This window comes from Dendropsophus ebraccatus, chromosome 4 (genome assembly GCF_027789765.1).
Source record: "Dendropsophus ebraccatus isolate aDenEbr1 chromosome 4, aDenEbr1.pat, whole genome shotgun sequence".
Classification (NCBI taxonomy): domain Eukaryota; kingdom Metazoa; phylum Chordata; class Amphibia; order Anura; family Hylidae; genus Dendropsophus; species Dendropsophus ebraccatus.
The window spans coordinates 131,135,713-131,159,219 of NC_091457.1; the positions used below are offsets into that span (position 1 = coordinate 131,135,713).

Here is a 23,507-nt window from a genome sequence, read left to right on the forward strand (position 1 = left end):
CCCTTTATCTACTACTCAACCCCTCATCTTCTATACCTCTACTATTACTCCACCCCTCATCCACTATGCCTCTACAACTACTACACCCGTCGTAATTAGCAAAAAAAAAAACAACAACAAAAAAAACGAGATTTTACTTTTTGGCCATATCGCCCAGCCCTAACTAAAGTACACAATATTACCATGCTAGGGATGCAAGCATATAAGTAGGGATATATCTGCTTACTCCAAACTAGTAACCAGTTTATGGATACATCAGATCTTCCAGTAACAGGGATTCCCAACACTTACCACATACTCCCGCAGCACTTACCACATACTCCCGCAGCACCCGGGGCTTTCACTTTCCCCGGCAGTTTCTGTATTTACTGATTCGGTCTCACTTGTTGGCATACTCGCTGTAGAGAATGAAACATGGCTTTAATTTTCAGCAATGTGAATGAGATACATCCTTCCTGCGGATTAGCTCCATGTATCAGGACTGGCAGGCTGCACATGACTTCTGTTTACTAAGAACTGAATAAACATAACGTAGACTTCCTATCATTCTCATGAGACAATGGTCTACCATACTGCATAATATCTGCAGCAGAGAAATGGATGGCTTCATAACCTGGAGGTTATTTCTGCTGCAGGAAGAGAATGAGAAATGTTTTATGGGATTTTTGCTATTTAGTTGTTTAGTCATTTGGTTTAATTAAAATGCCAGTCAGTATGCTGCCAAGCAGGGCCGGATTAAGGTTGGTGGAGGCCCTGGGCAACAATTTTGTTGGGGGCCCCCCCATTTTCTTCCCCCACAAATAAACCATACAGCAATCTATATAGGTGGCTGATTGCTGTAGGGGACTTAGTACCTACCCCTCCTCACTCCTGGCTGTATGGCTCAGCATCCTCCTCTGTTCTGCATATGATGGTCCCTAGAGGCTGCAGTGCAGAGGAAGATGCCAGGTCCTAGAGACAGGATGGGGAGGGGTGAGCATCGTGGTGTGTTCCCACTTACTTCAATGCGAGAACACAGCACTTTAGAACTTTCTGTGCGCTCTTGCCCACTGTGTCAGCCACCACAGCTAGCATATGCAGTTGTGAATCGCAGGCAGAACCTGGACTTGCAAGTCTAAGTCCTATCTTCAGTTCCCAACCATATAAACTACCTGAAGCAGTAAGGAGCACCCAGAAAGTACTTAAAGGCTGTGTATAGTCTATAGCAGATATGGTACATGTGAATATACCCTAAGGATCATGGCATAAATAGCTGCACAAAGGCTACATGTCATATGCTGCACACAGGCTATATATACACCATACACTGTACACAGGCTGTATATCATACACTGCACACAGGCTATATGTCATATGCTGCACACAGGCTATATATACCTTATGCTGCACACAGGCTATATATAATAGGCTGCACACAGGCTATATATAATAGGCTTCACACAGGCTATATATCATACACTGCACACAGGCTATATGTCATATGCTGCACACAGGCTATATGTCATACGCTGCACACAGGCTATATGTCATATGCTGCACACAGGCTATATGTCATATGCTGCACACAAGCTATATATCATACACTGCACACAGGTTACATGTTATATACTGCACACAGGCTATATACCATACACTGCACACAGGCTATATACCATACACTAAACACAGGTTACATGTCATATACTGCACACAGGCTATATACCATACACAGCACACAGGCTATATACCATACACTGCACACAGGCTATTTACCATACACTGCACACAGGCTATATATCATAGGCTGCACACAGGCTATATATTATAGGCTGCACACAGGCTATATACCATACACTGCATACAGGCAATATATCATAGGCTGCACACAGGCTATATATCATAGGCTGCACACAGGCAATATACCATACAATGCACACAGGCTATATACCATACAATGCACACAGGCTATGTATCCATACACTGCACACAGACTATATACCATACACTGCACACAGGCTATATATCATAGGCTGCACACAGGCTATATATCATACACTGCACACAGGCTACATGTCATATGCTGCACACAGGCTATATATATATATATATATATATATATATATATATATATATATATATACCTCTGCTCTGATATATGCCCCTATAGTATATACCCCTGCTCTGATATATGCCCCCATAGTATATGCCCTCGGCTCTGATATATGCCCCCATAGTATATGCCCCCTGCTCTGATATATGCCCCTATAGTATATACCCCTGCTCTGATATATGCCCTATAGTATATATCCCTGCTCTGATATATGCCTCTATAGTATATACCCCTGCTTTGTTGTGCCAATACAAAACAAAACCTCATACTCACCTGATCTGGGCAGATGACAGGTCTTCTCTCTTCTGGCTCTTCTCTGTTCCTTCAGCCTGTCAGCCACTGTGACAGATGCTCCAGCATGCTCCATGATGTCACATCCCTGCTGGAGAGATCAAGTTTCCTTGCTAAGGTCCCATGCAGTCCTCTCCTCAGTGAGGGGGAGGGGCAAGGGGGAGTGAGGACCTCGGCAGGAGACAGGCACCCCGAAGCTTGACAGGAAGAATCCATTCAAAGACCCATCAGGGGGGAGTCTGAGCCTGCCGGGAGGGAGATGCTTACACAGGATTAACCCTACACCTCCCTCCCTCCCTGGACAGCATGCAGTGTGGCCAGTGCTGTGTCCAGGTACGGTTTCCACATGCTTTTTGCGTGTGGGACTGGCTCCCAGACACCACTTCCGGGTTTGGGCTGGTGGGGGCCCCCTAGTGGTGGAGGCCTCTGGGCACATGCCCCTTGTGCCCTCCCTTTAATCCGGCCCTGCTGCCAAGTAACAGCAATGTGCTCACTATTCATACATATACCTCGTATCTGACAGCAAGAAACAAAGGATTATTGTTCTGGGTCACATTGAACCATATATATCCATATAAACTGATATATATATATATATATATATATATATATATATATATATATATATATATATTGGTATAAAAAACACTGCAAATCACACAACAGACCAGAAAAAATAGAGTAGCTCTTTTCTGCTGGCTATCAATCTTTGACTATCAAGATTTCCATCACCAACCTATCTGTATTGGAATTGAAAATGGGCTAAGGAGATGGGAAAAGGGTGGGGGTGGTTTTAAAGTGACTCTGTACCCACAATCTGTCCCCCCAAAACCACTTGTACCTTCGGATAGCTGCTTTTAATCCAAGATCTGTCCTTGGGTCCGTTCGGCAGGTGATACAGTTATTGTTTTAAAAACAACTTTTAAACTTGCAGCCCTGTGTCTAACGGCCGGGGCTTACATTAGTATATGCATTAGGCTGGCACAACCTCTCCTTCCCTTCTCCCCACCCTCCTCATGATTAGGAATCATCCAGGCAGATTGCTTCCTATTCCCCAGCTTTGTGCATAATGAACATGGGCTGGATCATTAAGACACCTGTGCAAAGCTCAAACAGCAGTAAATGTTCCTGGATCATTCCTAATGCTGAGGAGGGAAGGAGAGGTGTGCCAGCCTAATGCATCTACAAATTTAAGCCCCGTCCGTTAGACAAAGCGCTGTAAGATTAAAAATAGTTTTTAGGACAATAACTGCATCCCCTGTTGATGGGGGGTCAGATTGTGGGTACAGAGTCGCTTTAAACACCATGGGGGGTGGGGTGTATTATTTTGGTTGACGCCATTGTTCTGACATACAATTATTACACTGTATTGCACAAGACCAGTTATGAACAAATATTTTGCAAGTTTGCACTGTTTGTGCCGCTCACAGAGCTAAAGGGGGCTTAGTGTGAGAGGGGCAAAGTGTGAGGGGTGCGATCATTTTCTCCTTTAGATTTACTATAATTCATACTAGAAAAAAATGCATAAATTATTACAAAGCTGATAGCTGGTATAGAGCTCAACATGTGGTGCACAGAAAATGATAGATGCAGCTCCAATTCACTTCAATGGGTCACATTGATGGCCTATCCTGAGGAGTCCCAATATAACCCTTTAAAGATATGGAGAATCTTACTCCAGCGCCTCTTTTTATCAAGAACAGCGTATGAAAAATGAGTCTTGATAAATCCCTTCCTCCCTTTGCCACCACAGATACCGGGCCAGGGCTGAAGCACAGGAGGCGGGCCAGCCCACCCCCAGTGGGAGGAAACCCCCGCCCCTCTATGACGCAGCTCCACTGATTCTAATGGAGCCGCGTCATAGAGGGGAGGGAATCCCTTCCCACTGGGGGCGGGCCGGCCTGCCTCCTGTGCTTCATCCCTGGCCTGGTACACGTGGACAGAACAGCGCTGTACACAGGAACCGTCTTTCGGACCACGGCACCGACTTCCCCGTGATGGCGCCATTCTATCCGTGGGTCAGATTAAAGAGGATGTACCTGATGTTCCATCCTCTTTAAGCTGCTTTTACACGGGGTGATCAGAGAGAGCATAAGAGAGCTGACCTGTCAGGTAAGCACTCCTTCCTCCGCGTTCCCCGCTTGCTGCCGGCGCTATTACACGCGCAGAGAGCGAGCGGGTAAGTGCGGGGGCCTGAGAGCTGCACAAGGGGGGCTGCCTGGGTGATTATCCGAGCAGCAGATAGCAGCAGTCTGCTGCTGCTGCAACAGTTACGTGGCGTGCTGCTATTCTTGTCGTTCAGCTGATCAGTGATCAGCTGGCATCGAGCATGTTTGCTGATCGTTGCCTTTTATTACACAAAGCGATTAATGGCTGTAAAAACCGATAATCAGCCAAATACGGCGGATTAATCAATTTCTGTAATAGGGCCTTTAGATCTGACCCAAAAATCATTGTTACTTGTTCGCTGTAATACCCCATTCATTCACTAATCCCTCAGGGTAATTTCACATTGTTCCTTCTTTTTCTGTGATCAGAAGGAGTAACCAATCGTAGTATCAATTGTTGTAACGATTGTAACTAATGACTATTGTTCTGTGTAATATGGTGAACAGTTTTAGGTTAATGGTGCATTTACACGGAACAATATTCGTTCGAATTTTCGCAATAACGATCACATTTGAGCGATAATCGGCTCATGTAAACACAGCGAACGATCGAGCGACGAGCGAGAAATCGTTCATTGTGATCTTTCAGCATGTTCTCAAATCGTTGTTGGTCATTCTCAAAAAATTTGCAGATCGCTTTGTGTAAACAGTCTTTCATTGATCTACCCTATGTGTGAGATAGGCTTAAGCGATCTAAAAACGATTGCAATAACAATTTTTCTAACAATTTATTTGTCTAAACGCTGATCGTTATAAAAACTAAATTGTTGCTTCAAAATTGTTAAACGATCGATTGGGCAAATTATCACTTCGTGTAAACGGACCATAACAATAAACAATCTAATTTGTGATAGTTTTGATCATGAATTGTTAATCTTTAAAAATTGCTTTGTCTAATAGGACCCTTTGGGGCCTATTCCATGGAATGATAATTGGCCGAATCGCCCGATTCGGCCGATTATCGCTCTGTGAAATAAAGACAACGATCAGCCGATGATCGTGTCATCGGCTGATCGTTTATTTAGGTGCAAACCTAAAATGATCAGGAACCCATCGGGCATCACTGCGTGAAATAGCGATGCGCGGCCAGTGATTGGCTGAGCGGTCTGTCAGCTCAGACAGGCCGCACCGAAGCTGCTGCTGCGCGTGGGATCGGGAGAAGGAGCGCAGGAGAAGCCCTGCAGCATGGTTAGTTAAAGTATGCTGTTTAAACAAGGGCTGCAAGGACATCAGTAACAATGTCCCTGCAGCCCTCGCTAAACGATTATTGAGCCATGGAATAGGCCCAGTAAACGAGCGCCGATCTAGCAGACCACATGTGCGGACAGTATTCCCCTCTTACATGAAAAGAGTATGGAGCACGGAGCAAAACACTGCTGCTGGTGGCACTTCACTGCAAGTAAATACGACAAGGTTTTTGCACTGGCAGCAATCTTTACAATATACCAGCTTGAAGGATTAGGGGTTTTAGAGATTTAAGGGAAAAATAATACTATTTTACTAAGCCTATTTGGCACCATTCCTGGCAGCCTCAGATGTGTGACAAGTTTCTAAGGAGAAGTTTTATCTCAAACTGGAGATTAATGATACGTTTATAGCGCAGGGTGCACTATAAGGTGAAGGGGCATGGGTAATACAGGGGCTAGGAACGTGTACAATACATTCATAACACACTATGGCAGAAAGCTAGTTTATAATTTAATAGAACATTTTTAATGGTTTCATATTTAAAGTCTCCACTGGCACAAAATTTATGTCTTAAAGGGGTAGTACAGAGCCCACACCTTGGGTTATGCTGGTAAATAGGCACCAGCTGCAATACCATACACAACCTGTGGACAGGCGTGGAGCTGTTTTAGGAAGAAAGCAGCCCAACAATAAGATATTAGACATTAGTAGCCATCTGCATGTAATGACGCCCCTTTAATATGCAAAGGTTTCCTAGGTTTTCATTATACACTATTATTCCTAAAAGAATAATTGGTTCACAAGGGTTTAATAAACACAGAACACATGAGTGATTACAGAACCACAACATGATAACATTCAGATCTATAATGTAAAGGGCAGGGTAAGACGTCAGGGATGGGGAGGGATCACTTTCTGGTACACAGTTAATCACAGTATTACAGATACGTCTCGCTGCCAAACAGCAGATTTTAAGAAAATTGCCCGGTCCTGAATACATTTCCAGGATTGCATAAATCCAGGTCAGCGACAGTAGTGGAAAAAAAGACTATGGACGGTCACTGTAATATAACATACTGATGGCCGTAATGTACTGGGAGAATATACTGCCTGACTAGCAGCTGTCAGAATGATACAGTGAATGTCTGAATAGTTGTTATAGGTTTTAACCCCCTTATGGCGGTTCTCTCCAGAAATGTCTCTTTTAGCAAATATAAGTGTTCCTCCGGAAATCACAATTTCTTACAGCTCTTCTGCTACTTCAAGAAATGTATGAATGAATAACTAACTAACATGGTGTTATCAGTCAAGGGAGGAGGAGGGTGTCCTCACACTGTCTGGCACTGCCCAAATAAAGATGAAAGTGCCAGACAGTGTAAGACACACCCCTATATGGCCACACCCATTTGGCTATTTAGTCATAAAGTATATGTTTAGTAACAATAGCACAGGAACGGCACAGCACAACACAGATTATGTCTGTCTTTGTAGTGGCATATGATTATGTCTTTGTAGTGGCAGTTGGGAATACCCCTTTAAGTTGAAGGAGTTGGTGTAATTGCAAGTGTGATTGGGCCACTACCTACAGTGGAACCATAAGCCCCAACTTTACATTCCGTTTTACATGTCATCTTGCAGATGAGATTCCTTATTTTCAGGTATATATACGTGTGTGTGTTACAGCAACAATTGCATCTAGGTCCAAGTACTTGAAGGCCACAACATTAGCAGGTGGGGGGAGGGGGCTGTTATTGATTTAGTATTGGACCCGGGAGCTTGTTATGCCTCTTTATGTTTGAAAAACACATCTCTCTTCCCATTATTTAAAGGCTGTAGATAACTGTAAATGTATTTTACTTCTATTAAAAAAAAAAAATCTCCAGTCTTCCAGTACCTATCAGCTGCTGTATGCCCTGCAGGAAGTGGTGTATTCTTTCAAATCTTACACAGTGCTCCCTGCTGCCACCTCTGTTCGTGACAGGAACTGTCCACAGCAGTAGCAAATAGAAAACATCTCCTGTTCTGGACAATATCTGACATGGACAGAGGTGGCAGCAGAGAGCACTGTGTCAGACTGGAAAGAATACACCACTTCCTTCAGGCAATTAAGCAGGTGAGATTTTGCAATAGAATGTATTTGCAAATCTATATAACCTTCTGATACAAGTTGGTTTGAAAACTTTTTTTTCCCCTCCAGTGTACCCCGTTAAAGTTTATTTAAAATTATATAGAAAAAAACAATAATATTTCTTAATAAAACAATTTTAATATAAAATCTAGATCTCCACAATAGGTCATTTCCTGATGACACATTACCTTTAAGCCTTCTTAGAGAAAACACAGTCAGCAGCACATGGAAGCAGTGTTTTTCCCAGCATGTGTGACAACCACATGCTGTAATGTAATGTAACAGATACTACAAGTACATTCAGAGCCATTTTTTAGGCTTGAAAATTCAAGATGTTTAGACTACAAGTAACTGGGTCAGACGTGTCAGCTATAGCTAAGCTCTTCTTGTATTTAGTGAAACTGACTCATGCTTATCCTGATCGAGTGCCACTGGCTTTAATAAATTCTGCAGCAAACATAATGGTGTCGTGAACAGTTTGCAAGAATTATTAAACATAATCCATAGTCCATTTAAAAAAATACAAAAAAAAAAAAATAGTAAAAGCTTCAAACGTCTAACATGCAATTCTGCAAAAAAAAATAAATAAAAGACATGCAAAGCACAGCACACAGCAGCCCGGTGTCACAGCAAACCCAAGTTTACCGTGTTTATTTTTGCGTTTAAAGCATTTAAAGTACCCTTTCTTCTTCTCTCCCAGTAAATCCTCCAGCGTCACCCCTTTATGCCAGAAACACAAGTTTGTTATTTGAACAGCAGGTGGCAGCAGTGTTAATGCACAAATAAGCTAGGACGTGACTCGTGAATATTAAATAGCGCCCTTCATGTGAGTAAGTGGAGACAATCTCGGCTGATGGCGCTGCAGATGTTAATCGCAGAAGGCTTCATGCAGCTGTTTATAGTATACAAATGAATGGGCTATTAATGAACAGAGTCAAAGCAATTACACAGAGGTGTTAAAGGGAAACATAAAGCGAGTGCGGTGATCAGAGGCCACAACGCCGAACGAAAGGCAACCATTAAAGGAAAAAAGGAACTGGTTACATCAACAACAATGGGAGAGTAATTCCTTACACAACAGTGACAGGGTATGTTCACACACAGTATTCTGGTCAGTGTTTTCTAGCCAAAAATCAGGCTACAGGAAAAACCTATAATGGAAAGATTTGCACAGTTTCTGTGTTTCCAACCCACTCTTTGGTAGAGAAAATACTGACCAAAATACTGAGCTAAATACTGTGTGTGAACGTAGCTATACAGTGATTTTAGCCTGGCATCAATCTAAGGATATCCTCACTCCCAACATGTCCACTGTAGTAATAACAACTACACTGGAGCAGCCTGACATAGAACCGCCACTATTCCTTCTGGAAATGTATGAATAAGGAAGAAGCTATATATTACATTGCAACATCCTTTCTCGTCGAAGGTTCCCTTTTAAAATCAATCAGTAGTGCTACAACTGTAGCCTTACTCCTAATTGACAAGTGGGCGTTACTATTCTGCTTCTTTGGAGGGTGTATCTCTAAGAACTCTACATACAATATCAAATAATTTTTAAAGGAGAAGTCTAGTGAAAATATTATTAAAGTATCGTATTGCCCTCCAAAAGTTATACAAATCACCAATATACACTTATTACGGGAAATGCCTGTAAAGTGCTTTTTTGCCTGCACTTACTACTACATCAAGGCTTCAATTCCTGGATAACATGGTGATGTCACTTCCTGGATAACATGGTGATGTCACGACCCAACTCCCAGAACTGTGCGGGCTGTAACTGCTGGAGAGGATGATGACAGGGGGACACAGGGACACCGGGCACTGGAGGGACACTGAGCATATCCCTGCCATCATCCTCTCCTGCAGCCACAGCCCGCACAGCTCTGGGAGTCGGGTCGTGACATCACCATTTTATCCAGGAAGTGAAGCCTTGATGCAGTAGTAAGTGCACAGGATGGGAGTTCTAATAAAAAATGTTCCAGAATTGTTACTTCTTGTGGAATACAAGTCAGAAGTGACGGTCAGCAGTTGAGCAGGGACAGCCTCTTTTTTCAGTAGCCATATTTCAGGTTGCTTATACCAGCAGTATTACTGCTGGAGCTCCCCCTAGTGGCCATTACAGGGAAATATGAAAAATTTGATTAATGAATTTTTTACATTTCCTTACATGTAAAAAAAAAAAAAAAAAAAAAAAAAACATAAAAATTAACAAAAAAATAAATGCAATTTTTAACACTTAAAATTTTTTTTCGTTTACTTTGTGACAAATTCCCTTTAAGAAACCATTCTCTATCCTGGGAAGAAGCCACGCACATGGCACTGCCCTCCTCCTTACAATACACGCCTGCTTACACAATGCATGTGAAACATACATTAAAAGCATGTCTTAGAAGATGAGGTTAAGTTCCTGAATGTGCGAGACAAGTTGTTTTTTTCCTGTGGGGAAGAATATAAGGTCAAACAATCCCAGAGGACACAGTGTCAATTAGATGAGCTATGTGCAGATATAAACCACAGTAGCATAAGCTCATTAAAGAACTTTCTACGAGCCGCATATCAACAATCTGTAATACCCCAGTCATTATTTCCAACTAACCCACCATTATTAAACAGATAACAAATGGCTGCAATCATTCTCAGCGAGGAGACATGAGATCGGATCCAGATTATGTGCAGCTGTTGTATGATGTACAGTATTATGAGCCATGTGCTGTAATATACCATAACATGATGTTACAAGCTGGTTCAGTAAGTAAGTCAGTTAGTAAATAAGTCAATAGGACAGACAGGAATGCAGGGAACAAGTATACATTAGGCAACTCTACACAAGGTTATCCTGGTCTACTGTCCCCAAAGTTTGCCTTACTTGCACAGTATTGTTGATCTCCCCGTATCACCCATGCACTAAAATGGGGTTTATCTTTATCTTGGCTCACATCCAAAGTCTTCATGTCTTTGGTTTTGCAGCTAGAGACAGTGGGGACATAGTCACACGTAACTCTTCTCTGTACTAAGTGCAGCAAGTAACAGATCAGTGACAGAGAACTTCACTCCCCTAACCCACCCTACAGAGACTCAGTGTATCCTATGTAATACAGCTTCAGCCTGTGTCCCATGTGATAGGTGTAAAGCTGCATCTCATTGGAATACTGGATATTCTGCACTGAAAGCAAGTAATATAAGTCAGGGGAGCTTTTCAAATAGTCACTAGTCATTACTATATTACTTCACTCCGGATGAACAAGGAGGACGGAGATTGGTGTCTGACAAGACTGATGTAATGGGTGATGATGCAGTATTACTGTCACTGACCGAAACACAGCCATAAAGGAGAGACTGATTTTCTGTTTCCACAGGAAAGCATGTCATTTTCTTTATGAAAGGGTTAAATATTATAATATTAAATATATAAGGAAACAACTGATCTGGGATGAAAGAAATTATACTGCAGAGGAATGAAGGGAACGAAGGAAGGAAGGAAGGAAGGGAAGAAAGTAAAGGGAAGAAAGGAAGGAAGGAAGGAAGGAAGGAAGGAGGGAAGAAAGGAAGGAAGGAGGGAAGGAAGGAAGGAAGGGAAGAAAGTAAAGGGAAGAAAGGAAGGAAGGAAGGAAGGAAGGAAGGAAGGAGGGAAGGAAGGAAGGAAGGAGGGAAGGAGGGAAGGAAGGAAGGAAGGAAGGAGGGAAGGAAGGAAGGAAGGAAGGAAGGAAGGAGGGAAGGAAGGAAGGAGGGAAGGAAGGAGGGAAGGAAGGAGGGAAGGAGGGAAGGAAGGAGGGAAGGAAGGAGGGAAGGAAGGAAGGAAGGAGGGAAGGAGGGAAGGAAGGAAGGAGGGAAGGAAGGAGGGAAGGAAAAAGGGAAGGAGGGAAGGAAGGAGGGAAGGAAGGATGAAAGGAAGGAAGGAAGGAAGGAAGGAGGGAAGGAAGGAGGGAAGGAGGGAAGGAAGGAGAGAAGGAAGGATGGAAGGAAGGAAGAGAAGGGAAGGAAGGAAGGAAGAAAAGGAGGGAAGAAAGGAAGGAAGGAAGAAAGGGAAGGAAGGAAGGAAAGGAGGGAAGAAAGGAAGGGAAGGAAGGAAATGGAAAGAAGGAAAGAAGAGAAGGGAAGGAAAGGAGGGGATGAAGGAAGGAAGGAAAGGAGGGAAGAAAGGAAGGAAGGGAAGGAGGGAATGAAGGAAGGAAGAGAAGGGAAGTAAGGGAGGAAGGAAGGGAGGGAAGAAATGAAGGAAGGAAAGGGAAGGAGGGAAGGAAGGAATAGAAGGGAAGGAAGGAAGGAAGGAAAGGAGGGAAGAAAGGAAGGGAAGGAAAGGGAAGGAGGGAATGAAGGAAGGAAGGAAGGAAGGGAAGAGAAGAGAAGGAAGGAAGAGAAGGGAGAAAGGAAGGAAGGAAATGAAGGAAGAAAGGAAGGAAGGAAAGGAAAGGGAAGGAGAGAAAGGAAAGGAGGCAATGAAGAAAGGAAGGAAAGGGAAGGAGGGAAGGAAGGAAGAGAAGGGAAGGAAGGGAAGGAAAGGAGGGAAGGAAAGAAGGGAAGGAAGGAAAGGGAAGGAGGGAAGGAAGGAATAGAAGGGAAGGAAAGAAAGGGAAGGAAGAAAGGAAGGAGGGAAGAAAGGAAGGAAGGGAAGAAAGAAAAGTAGGGAAGAAAGGAAGAGAAGGAGGGAAGAAAGAAAGGAAGGAGGGAAGGAAGGAAGGAAGGAAGGAAGGAAGGAAGGAAGGGAGGGAAGAAAGGAACGGAAGGAAGGGGAAGGATGGAAATGGAAGGAAGGAAAGAAAGGGAAGGAAAGGGAAGAAAGGAAGGAAGGGGATGGATGGAAGGAAGGAAAAAATGAAGGAAGGGAAGGAAGAGAAAGGAAGGGAAGGGAAGAGAAGGAAGGAAGAGAAGGGAGGAAGGAAGGAAGGAAAGAAAGGGAAGGAAAGGGAAGAAAGGAAGGAAGGGGATGGATGGAAGGAAGGAAGAAATGAAGGAAGGGAAGGAAGAGAAAGGAAGGGAAGGAAAGAGAAGGAAGGAAAAGAAGGGAGGAAGGAAGGAAGGAGGAAAGGGAAAGGAAGGCAAAGGGAAGGAAGGAAGGAAGGGAGAAAAGAAGGAAGGGAAGGGAGGAAGTAAAGGGTGGGAAGAAAGGAAGCTCAAAGAGTCCCACCATTGTCCATCATGAGTGACCAGTTTGCTGCCTGAACTACAAATTGTGGTCACTGTCCTGACGTTACATCCAAGCCGTGATCCCACATTGTCTCCATTATCCGGCGGCTGCTGTTACATAAGGAAAGCTGTCGTCTCTGTTGAGGTGTTTGAGTTCACAGCATGGTTTTGGCATAAATCAGGGGCTGTCTCAGTGAATGTCTGTCTTCCTGCTGCGTTATGCATTAGATCAGCCTCAATGAGGACGTTACAATGAATTGCTCGTGTGGCTATCCCACAGGCATATTGTGTTTGCTGAAAATTACCGCTCACTTGTCAGAATTTTTTTTAGTGTACCAACTCAACCTTTTCACTGCACTTTTTCATTGCGACATCTGTAACAAACGGCGTCATAAATATTTACAAACTGAGTGTAACAGCCGGCTGTGATTTAGTGCATTAATAGGCACGGCCCGGAACCACGGCTTGGCACCCATCTCTCCCCCTGTCGGCAGACTTTCAAAATATTTTAAGAACAAAGCCGGTGAATCACCTTTACTTAGAAACACATTTATTACAAGAAATAGGGGTGCCGGTTTATTATACTCTACATCACACCTACAGCTCAAACCTTTGTGTATTTTAACTCTTTTAACCAAAGTGAAATAAAAAATGGATCCTCCACGCTGACCATATAATACATTGTGTTTCGGGGTGTACAAGATACCCCTTCCTCAGACCAAAGGACAGCCTGCGGCTGTATCCATGTCTTCCAGGACTCCCTAGGACGGCATAAAACTTCTCCAGCCGCCGGGAGTCAAATGCTGAGCGTTCAGGTTCGAAGAACTCCAAGAAGTTTAACGAGTCCGCTCAACACTATCTCCTTTCCAGTATTAATATACTAATAAATACTGTAATTCTCTATAGGATCACAAAACTCAGGAGCCTTTCCTTAGAACTCTACATTGTTCAATCCTCTATTGTTCCTCCTGGAACTGAGGAAATGCAGAAAGTAGTAATTGTTTTTTTTGTTTTTTTTTTAATTCATAGCTTAAATAAAAGTTACCTTGTAATATAAATTTATTAAAATGAACGTATACCTTTTAATTTATGCCTTGTGAGTGGCACAAGTAAGGGACAACACAAGTCCCTCTGCTGCAACCAACTACTGGGCTTAGACAGTTCCCAAAACTAATGTTGATGGCAGTGGAGGGGCCTGCAATTCTTCCCTGAGTATCCCTTTAATAAATTGGCAACAAATTACCAGCTCTTCCACGGTAAGATATGTTAGGAGAGATGACAGGTTGCTGACAATTGCATATTTTCACCATGGCTGATCAAATTGTTCTAAGCGAAAAGCATCCATTAGTGTAAAGAGAAAACTGTCATCTAGTACAACTAGCACAAAACTCAGTAGCCTATGAGAAGTTAAATAAAATTATCCGCCGCTGTCACATCCAAAGATTTCTATTCAACTATAACAAATGTTTGTACAGTGAAAAGCACAGATACAGAAAGTCCTCACTAGTTGATATTTAGTCATTAAAAGTTTTAAACTCACTCAACTTTTCATTGGAATTATCACATTGGGAGTTATCACATTGGGGTTACCCCAAGATTATTACTTATCACCTATCAATGGGATAAACAATTGGTATCTGATCAATGGGTCCAACCATTAGGACTAATCACAAGATTGATCCTGAGCGAATGTATCGCCCCTGCTATTGATCCTGAGTGAATGTATTGCCCATGCTATTGATCCTGAGTGAATGTTTCGCCCATACTATTGATCCTGAGCGAATGTATCGCCCATGCTATTGATCCTGAGTGAATGTTTCGCCCATACTATTGATCCTGAGCGAATGTATCGCCCATGCTATGGATCCTAAGCGAATGTATCGCTCATGCTATTGATCCTGAGTGAATGTATCGCTCATGCTATTGATCCTGAGTGAATGTATTGCCCATGCTATTGATCCTGAGTGAATGTTTTGCCCATACTATTGATCCTGAGCGAATGTATCGCCCATGCTATTGATCCTGAGTGAATGTTTCGCCCATACTATTGATCCTGAGCGAATGTATCGCCCATGCTATGGATCCTAAGCGAATGTATCGCTCATGCTATTGATCCTGAGTGAATGTAGCGCCCATGCTATCAGAAGGCCGAAGATATTTAGTCCCATAGTAAGTGAATAGGGCAGCGGTTAATCATGTCCATTCTTCATTCACTTGGGGTAAAAGCATCCCCCATTCTTGTGACTGATGATGGTCCTAGAGATTAGACCCCAACTGATCCTATACATATTATATATCTAGGACAGATGATGTCATAATTTATATTATTATTTTCACTATTATATACGTACTATTGCGCTTGCCCTCTTCATCGCCATCCTCATCATTCTCTGGGTCGATATCTTCAGCTTGTGTGATCCAATCCAGGTAACCTTTCAGATCCTCCTCTAGCTGCTGCTTCTCACGTAACTTTTGAAAGTCCCCTCTGGCTTTTGCCTTTTCTCTTTCTTTGGAAAACTCACTACGAGAAGCCAAAACAACCAGTCACTACGTAAATTAGCCACAAAGAGCCCATAAATGTTTGACAGGAAAGGATAACATTCTGCGCACAGTGCAGGTTGACATGCAAAGCTCTTTAAGTGTAACAAAACTGACATTTAATAACCACATCTGATAAAACAGAATGTATATGTTGAACATACTGTACATAGTTGTCACAAGAAGGAGTGAAGATAAAAGCAAAAACATAAAACGTACAGTGCATATAAAACAGTCACTTGTCACAATGGAAATTCCTAACAAAAGGACAAAAGATAACGGCCAATAGGCAACACGCATCAATGAAAAACAAGAAAAAACACCAAAAATTACTCCAAACTCCAAACCTTACAGCCCCTATAAGTAACTGAGTTCATTCATTACAATGGCTGGGTCCTATGCATACAACAACCACTGATTGCGATCATTTATTACATGTGCCATTAGCCTCCATACACATCAGAATTTATCATGAACAAATACATGATTGTGAATGTATAGCATACTACTGTGACCACCAGTATAACTGGTAAGACTATTCTATTATAAGGGGGGCAATGCATCATTTTGCCTATAGATGGTGCTGCCTCCCTGTAAACCATGTAGGCACAGATAGTACTACATCCCCATCTCTCCTGGTAAAAATGTATGCACAAACAATATCATCCTGCCTTGCAGCAAAATGGTTTAGTCCAAGGTAGTACTGCCTCGGTTTATTTCTGTACGTCATGCTGACATAATAGCTTGCCTGCATCTCTATGTAAATGATGTAGGCACAGATAGTACTCCATCTTTTTGTATGCATACATGGTACTGCCATTATGTCTCTCACTGTGTTAGGAGCCATGTTGTAGTTTCTACAAAAAAATAGAAAATATAGGTTGAGAAATAAGGAATAAGGTGATGAACATGTAATTTAACAATGGGAGATTGCACAAAGCAGCGGGTGTCCACTACTTTTTCAGTAATGGAAATTTACATCCATCGAAAAGTGATAGTTTTAGGGAGGAGGGGCACAATCATGGCCGGCGTTAGGGGGGGGCAAGCAGGGCAAATGCCCAGGACCCCCATCCCCCAGGGGCCCCCTCCCGCAGTTCCAGTAGGAGAGCGTCCTGCAGCGTCTGGCAGTGATCCCCGGCTGCTGCTATCAGGGGTCACGCAGAGGCTGCAGGACGCTGCTTGGTGTCTGCTCCGTGTGTGTAGCTCCCCCTCCCCCTCCCCCTCCCTCCAGCTCCTCTCTGCACGTGACTTCCTGCTCTGGTGTGGAGCTGTCGGGACGATGGAGGAGAGGGCTGCCGGGTGAGGATGACAGCCTGCTGCTGCTTCTGCAAGGTACATGAGGGGGATTCACCACTACACCCAGCATGCTAGAGGGGGTAAGTATACTGTACATGTAGTGTGTAATGTGTATGAATGTAGGTGTATAATGGATGAATGCAGTGTGTGTTACATGTCCTGTGTATAGTGTGTGGGCTGGATGGTTTGTATCTGTATAATGTGTTTTCATGGATGTGTGTGTGTGTGTATATATATATATATATATATATATATATATATATAATGGTGTGTGTGTATATATATATATATATATATATATATATAATGGTGTGTGTGTAATATATATATATATATATATATATATATATATATATATAGCTGTTTGTGATTGGGTGAATAAATCCTCACTATACACTACTGGAGTGCCGTCCTCGTGTTCAATTTTTATATATATATATATATATATATATATATATATATATATATAAAATGGTGTGTGTGTATATATATATATATATATATTATATATATATATATATATAAAATGGTGTGTGTGTGTGTGTATATATATATATATATTATATATATATATATATATAAAATGGTGTGTGTGTGTGTATATATATATATATATATATATATATATATATATATATAATGGTGTGTGTATATATATATATATATATATATATATATATATATAATGGTGTGTGTATATATGTATATATATATATATATATATATATATATATATAATCATGTTGTGTGTGTGTATTAGCACTGCTGACTCCAAGTGTTGAGGTGAATAGACTGTATATAGGAGCTGCAGCCATTCTCTGGCCTCATCAGTCCTATGTAATTGCTGCAGGTGACCACTGAGGCCGCTGATTGGCTGCAGCTCCTATGTATATAAGGCAATACGGTGAGAAAAAAAAATAAGGTGGTATTCAGTCCTTAGGTGGTGGTCACTGTATGGCGGTAATATTGGTCTGTATATAGAGTCATTATGTGGCGGTCACTCTTTGGCATTAATATTGCTCTGTATATAGTGTATATATAGTCATTACTGCCATAGATTGACTACCACATAATGACACTATATACAGACCAATATTACCGCCATACAGTGACCACCACATAATGACTATATACACTATATACAGACCAATAGTACAGCCATAGAGTGATCGCCACATAATATTGGTCTGGATACAGAGTCATTATGCAGTGGTCAATCTATGGCGGTAATATTGGTCTGTATATAGTGTGTATATAGAGTTATGTGGCGGTCACTCTATGGCGGTAATATTGGTCTGTATATAGTGTGTATATAGAGTTATGTGGCGGACACTATGGCGGTAATATTGGTCTGTATATAGTGTGTATATAGAGTTATGTGGTGGTCACTGTATGGCAGTAATATTGGTCTGTATATAGAGTTATTATGTGGTGGTCAGTCTATGGCGGTAATATTGGTCTGTATATAGTGTGTATATAGAGTTATGTGGCGGTCACTCTATGGCGGTAATATTGGTCTGTATATAGTGTGTATATAGAGTTATGTGGTGGTCACTGTATGGCAGTAATATTAGTCTGTATATAGAGTTATTATGTGGTGGTCAGTCTATGGCGGTAATATTGGTCTGTATATAGAGCCATTATGCGGTGGTCACTCTTTGGCAATAATATTGGTCTGTATAAAGTGTCATTATGCGGTGGTCACTCTTTGGCATTAATATTGGTCGGTATATAGTGTATATATAGTCATTACTGCCATAGATTGACCACCACATAATGATATTGCCAAATTGCCGCCATACAGTGACCACCACATAATGACTCTATATATAAACTATATACAGACCAAAAGTACAGCCATAGAGTTACAGACACATAATATTGGTCTGTATACAGTGTATATAGAGTCATTCATTATACAGTGGTCAGTCTATAGCGGTAATATTGGTCTGTATATAGTGTATATAAAGAGTCATGCGGTGGTCACTCTATGGCGGTAATATTGGTCTGTATATAGTGTATATAAAGTCATTATGGGGCGGTCACTTTATGGTGGTAATATTGGCCTATATATAGTGTGTTTTCTTCAATAACGGTATGGAGGTAATATTTGGTCCTGATTATAGTGATTTTTTTATTTTATTTTTTTAATGCAATTCATATAAATAGTTCTTGTGTTTACACCACTAGCGGCAGTCCTGGCATGTAGTGGCAGTCCCATAATGTAGCGGCAGTCCCAGAATGTAGCGGCAGTCCTGCCATGTAGGGGCAGTCCCATAATGTAGGGGCAGTCCCATAATGTAGCGGCAGTCCCGGCATGTAGGGGCAGTCCCGGCATGTAGCGGCAGTCCTGACATGTAGCGGCAGTCCTGACATGTAGCGGCAGTCCTGACATGTAGCGGCAGTCCCGACATGTAGCGGCAGACCCATAATGTAGCTGCAGTCCTGACATGTAGCGGCAGTCCTGGCATGTAACCTTCTGAACTGAGTAAGGGCCCTAATACATGGAGCGAAAATTGTCCGAATCAGGACGCTATCGCTCTGAGAGGACACTGGGGAACATGATCAGGTAGTATATATCACAGACAAGGCCTGAGGACACCGGGGAACGTGATCAGGTAGTATATATCTTTATTGTTTACTATATACAGCAAGGATTGCACACACATCACTAATGATATACTGTATATATACACATAGGGGGGGAAATTTATCAAACATGGTGTAAAGTGAAACTGGCTCCGTTGCCCCTAGCAACCAATCAGATTCCACCTTTCATCACTCAGATTCTAAGTAGGTGGAATCGGATTGGTTGCTAGGGGCAACTGAGCCAATTCTTCTTTACACCAGTTTGATAAATCTCCTCCATAGCTTTTGCTGTAGTAGGCTCTCTAAGCGAGCTCCATTCTACCAGATTGGCGCTCGCTTCTGCGGAATATCAGGCCGTGTAATACGGCCTTAAAAGTGGCCGTACACTTCCAATAACTGCTGGCTGAACAATCCTTCAGCTGACAATTATCTGTCCCATCCGGTCCCGTCCTCCCCATACACAGAAATTTGGCACATCTGAGTGTTCCTGTGTTCTCTGAGAGGGGAAAGCCATAGCCATACAGATCTGATGCCGGCTTATCTCTCTGAGAACAAAGAGGTTGGGCGTTGATTTTCCATCAAGCTCGACCCCCTATATCCACTGATATCATCTGTCAGAGGACTGTCCAGAGAGCCCCATACACCTTACGCTGATGGCCGAACCCACCAGGAGCAACAGGTACCACCAACAAAAGTGTCAAATGTATAGGGACCTTAAATTGTTGCTAAAATATTTCAGCATTTGGGGCCCCACCTTTAACTTTGCCCAGGGCCACATCTAGTCTAAAACCGGCCCTGGGCACAATGCCATGTCATCTCAGAGGTGTTCACAGGTGGTCTCGGGTTAGGGATTAAATGCCTCAGTTCTGGCATCTCAAATGTTTTCCATATCAGTAAATCTGTAATAGTCAAATAGATAGCTCTTGGATAAAAGCCTCAGTTGACAGCTAACTTGCCCAGTGGCCCCATACAAATGCACCCTTGGCTCATGGAGAGAGAAAGGGAAAGCCAATACCCAACTTTAGTGGTGGCTTATCTTCTGAAGATCAAAAGGGAGTCATGTCGCAATACTAGCCACAGAGTAAGGCGCCCTATTCCACAGTAACGATAATCGGCCGGATCGGCCCCATTTGGCCCGATTCGGCCGATTATCGTTCGGTGAAATAGAGAGAACGATCAGCCGATGATCGTGTCATCGGCTGATCGTTCATTTAGGGCCAGACCTAAAATCATCGTTCCTCCACCGCGCATCGCTATGGTTGAATAGTGGTGCGCGGCGGGCGACCGACGATTTGAGAAGAAGAAGCAGCATCATACATTACCTAGCTTTAGGGCTTCTTCTCCGCGCTGTCTTCATCCCCGGGTCCCGCACGCTCTATCTTCTGAATGGCCGGTCAGCTGACGGAGCGCTCAGCCAATCACAGGCCGGGACCGCAGCGGCCTGTGATTGGCTGAGTGTGGCCTGTCAGCTGACCGGCCATTCAGAAGATAGAGCGCGGGGGACCCGGGGAGGAGACGGAGCGGAGGACAAGCTCTGCAGCCAGGTAATGTATTGCTGCAAGGGCTGCAAGGACATCGGTAAACGATGTCCTTGTAGCCCTCGCTCAACAATCATCGGGCCGTGGAATAGGCCCAGTAAACGAGCGGCAATCTAGCAGATCGCCGCTCGTTTACATCGTTGATCGGGCCCTCCTCGGCCCGTGAAATAGGACCCTAGACTTTGATGCAAAAGGCACCACCCTGGTATTTCCCTATTTATGTTCCAATACTCACAACCAGTGGGACTTAAGGGGCTATGTGTCAGGTTGGTTTGGTGAACTCCCAACTGGGAGGCACCCCTTGGCAACAGGCTTTCCTTCTCTGGAGAGAGGTATATCTGGCTATTCCCGTGTCTTAAGACTCGTAACTGAGGCTCCACGGACCCTTTTTTGCACACTATAAAAAAGCTGAAAGGTTCCTTAAAATTAAAACAAATGTAACATATGTACCTGAATGTATCATTTACATTGCTTTTTTTTCTTCTTTGTTTACATTAGTTCGGTGCGGGGATCCCAGTGGCTCGGTCCTTTTTTTTTTAAAATGCTCCTGCATTGGTCCCACACTATGCACTGGAGGCTGGCCCGCCGCCTCCCAGTGTGACCATATCCCCTCTTCTCTGTAACTAGATTAGAATCAATGAAGCCACGTCACAAAGGGAATAGTGACACTGGAGGGTGGTGAGCCTGCCTCCAGTGCATAGAGCTGGGCTGGTGCATAGCAAAACAACTGGGATCCCCACATCTGCTCCGATCGTCTATTGTTTAAAAAAAAAAAAAAAAGCAATGTACCTGATAGAAAGAACATTCACTTTAAGATGCTCACAGACATCATCTTGTCGGCACATTCTCTTGGTCCATCCCACTATGTAATGTCTTTGGAGGTAGTCAGGCGTTCAGCCAAGAGCTACTGACTATGATAACAATCCTATTGTTTCCCTGGCAGATGTTCCTCTCCCCATGCTTAGCTAACTGAACAGTAAGCATGAGGTTTAATTAGCTTCCTAATAAAATGACATTTTGTACAACACTGTGGAATATGTTGGGGCCATAGAGGCAACACAAATAAATACATTTCCCTCAATAGCTCTAAAAAAAAAAAAAAAAATGTGTAACGTGATTGTCTTTTTGTCTTCTTGACTTTTCCTCCATGCTGATGCCGGTGGCCGTCTTGCTTCTTTAAGAATCTCAGTGTATTAATATTGAATTTCTTGTATAAATCGTTGCTAAGGCAACTTGTATAAAAAGACCTTCCAAATGTTAACATAGAGGGAAAAAGGAATTGTACTGTTTCAGGCTGAAATTATATATCTTGTCACATTAAATTTACACTGCTGCTTGTGTGCCATAGGCCCTCATTCTTGGAGGAGCAGGTTATTCTGAATGTGGTTAAATATATCACGTAGCTTCAAATGACTGTAATCTAGAAATTAAGTGTAGTGGGAAGTGTCAATGGCCGCGGAATAATGGAGAGTAGTGCCGCTACGGCTGCCGTCCTACTGACTGCAGGCAGATATTTCACTACTATGGTTAATAATCTGGTCGGCTGGATTACCCGGTCTATACAGAGGAGCCACAAATTATCTGCTGTTTGGATTATTGTTCTGTCTCCTTGGGAATTATTAACAGAATTACCATTATAAGGAACAAATTCATTCACACTTTCTCTTTTAGAGACAGACAAATACATAGCCAGTAAAGCAGATTAATCCAGAGAGCAGGAGAGGTTTGCATTAGGGGATTTACTCCTGCTCTGGACAGTTCCTGACATGGACAGAGGTGGCAGCAGAGAGCACCTGTGTCAGACTGGAAAGAATACACCACTTCCTGCAGGACATACAGCAGCTGATAGGTACTGGCAGGCTTGAGGTTTTATAATAGAAGATACCTACAAATCTGTTCAATGTTTGTAATCCATTTGCAGCTTTGGAGCTGTGCTTTTCACAGTAGGACTCTGGGTGGCATAGACCAGTGCTTCTCAATTCCATTCCTCAGGCCTCACCAACAGCTCATGTTTTGAGGATTTTCTTAGAATTGCACAGATGATATAATTATACTCAGTGCATCAGGTATTAGCACAGGTGTCCTTTGTATGGGAAATCCTCAAAACATGACCTGTTGGTGAGGCCTGAGGACTGGAATTAAGAAGCACTGGCATAGACAATACTATAATTGTAACGTTTCTCATGTTTTTCTCATGGTTTTAGACAGTTATAAATATATGTAATTTTCTTCTATTTAAAAACCCTAAGTCTTCCCCTACCTATTAGCTGCTGTATGTCCTGCAGGAAGTAGTGTATTCTTTCCAGTCAGACACAGTGCTCTCCGCTGCCACCTCTGTCTATGACAGGAACTGCCCAGAGCAGCAGCAGATCCCCATAGAAAACATTTCCTAATTGTGACAGTTCCTGACATGGACCGAGGTGGCAGCAGAGAGTACTGCGTCAAACTGGAAAAAATAAACCACTTCCTGCAAGACATACAGCAGCTGATAAGTACTGGAAGACTTGATGTTTTCAAATAGAATTTATTTACAAATCTATATAACTTTGTTTTTT

General features: G+C 42.7%; 1 protein-coding gene across 16 annotated transcripts in view; it reads right to left on the reverse strand.

The window, feature by feature from the left end:
* CACNA1D (calcium voltage-gated channel subunit alpha1 D) overlaps positions 1–23,507 on the reverse strand; it is a 256,373-nt gene that overhangs the window by 88,614 nt on the left and 144,252 nt on the right. For all 16 annotated transcript variants that reach the window (XM_069967036.1, XM_069967038.1, XM_069967021.1 and 13 more), the window contains 2 exons: positions 15,343–15,512; positions 314–398 (listed from right to left, as the gene is read on the reverse strand). In XM_069967036.1, the coding sequence (XP_069823137.1) occupies positions 314–398; positions 15,343–15,512 (255 nt within the window). The remainder of the gene's footprint in view (positions 1–313; positions 399–15,342; positions 15,513–23,507) is intronic.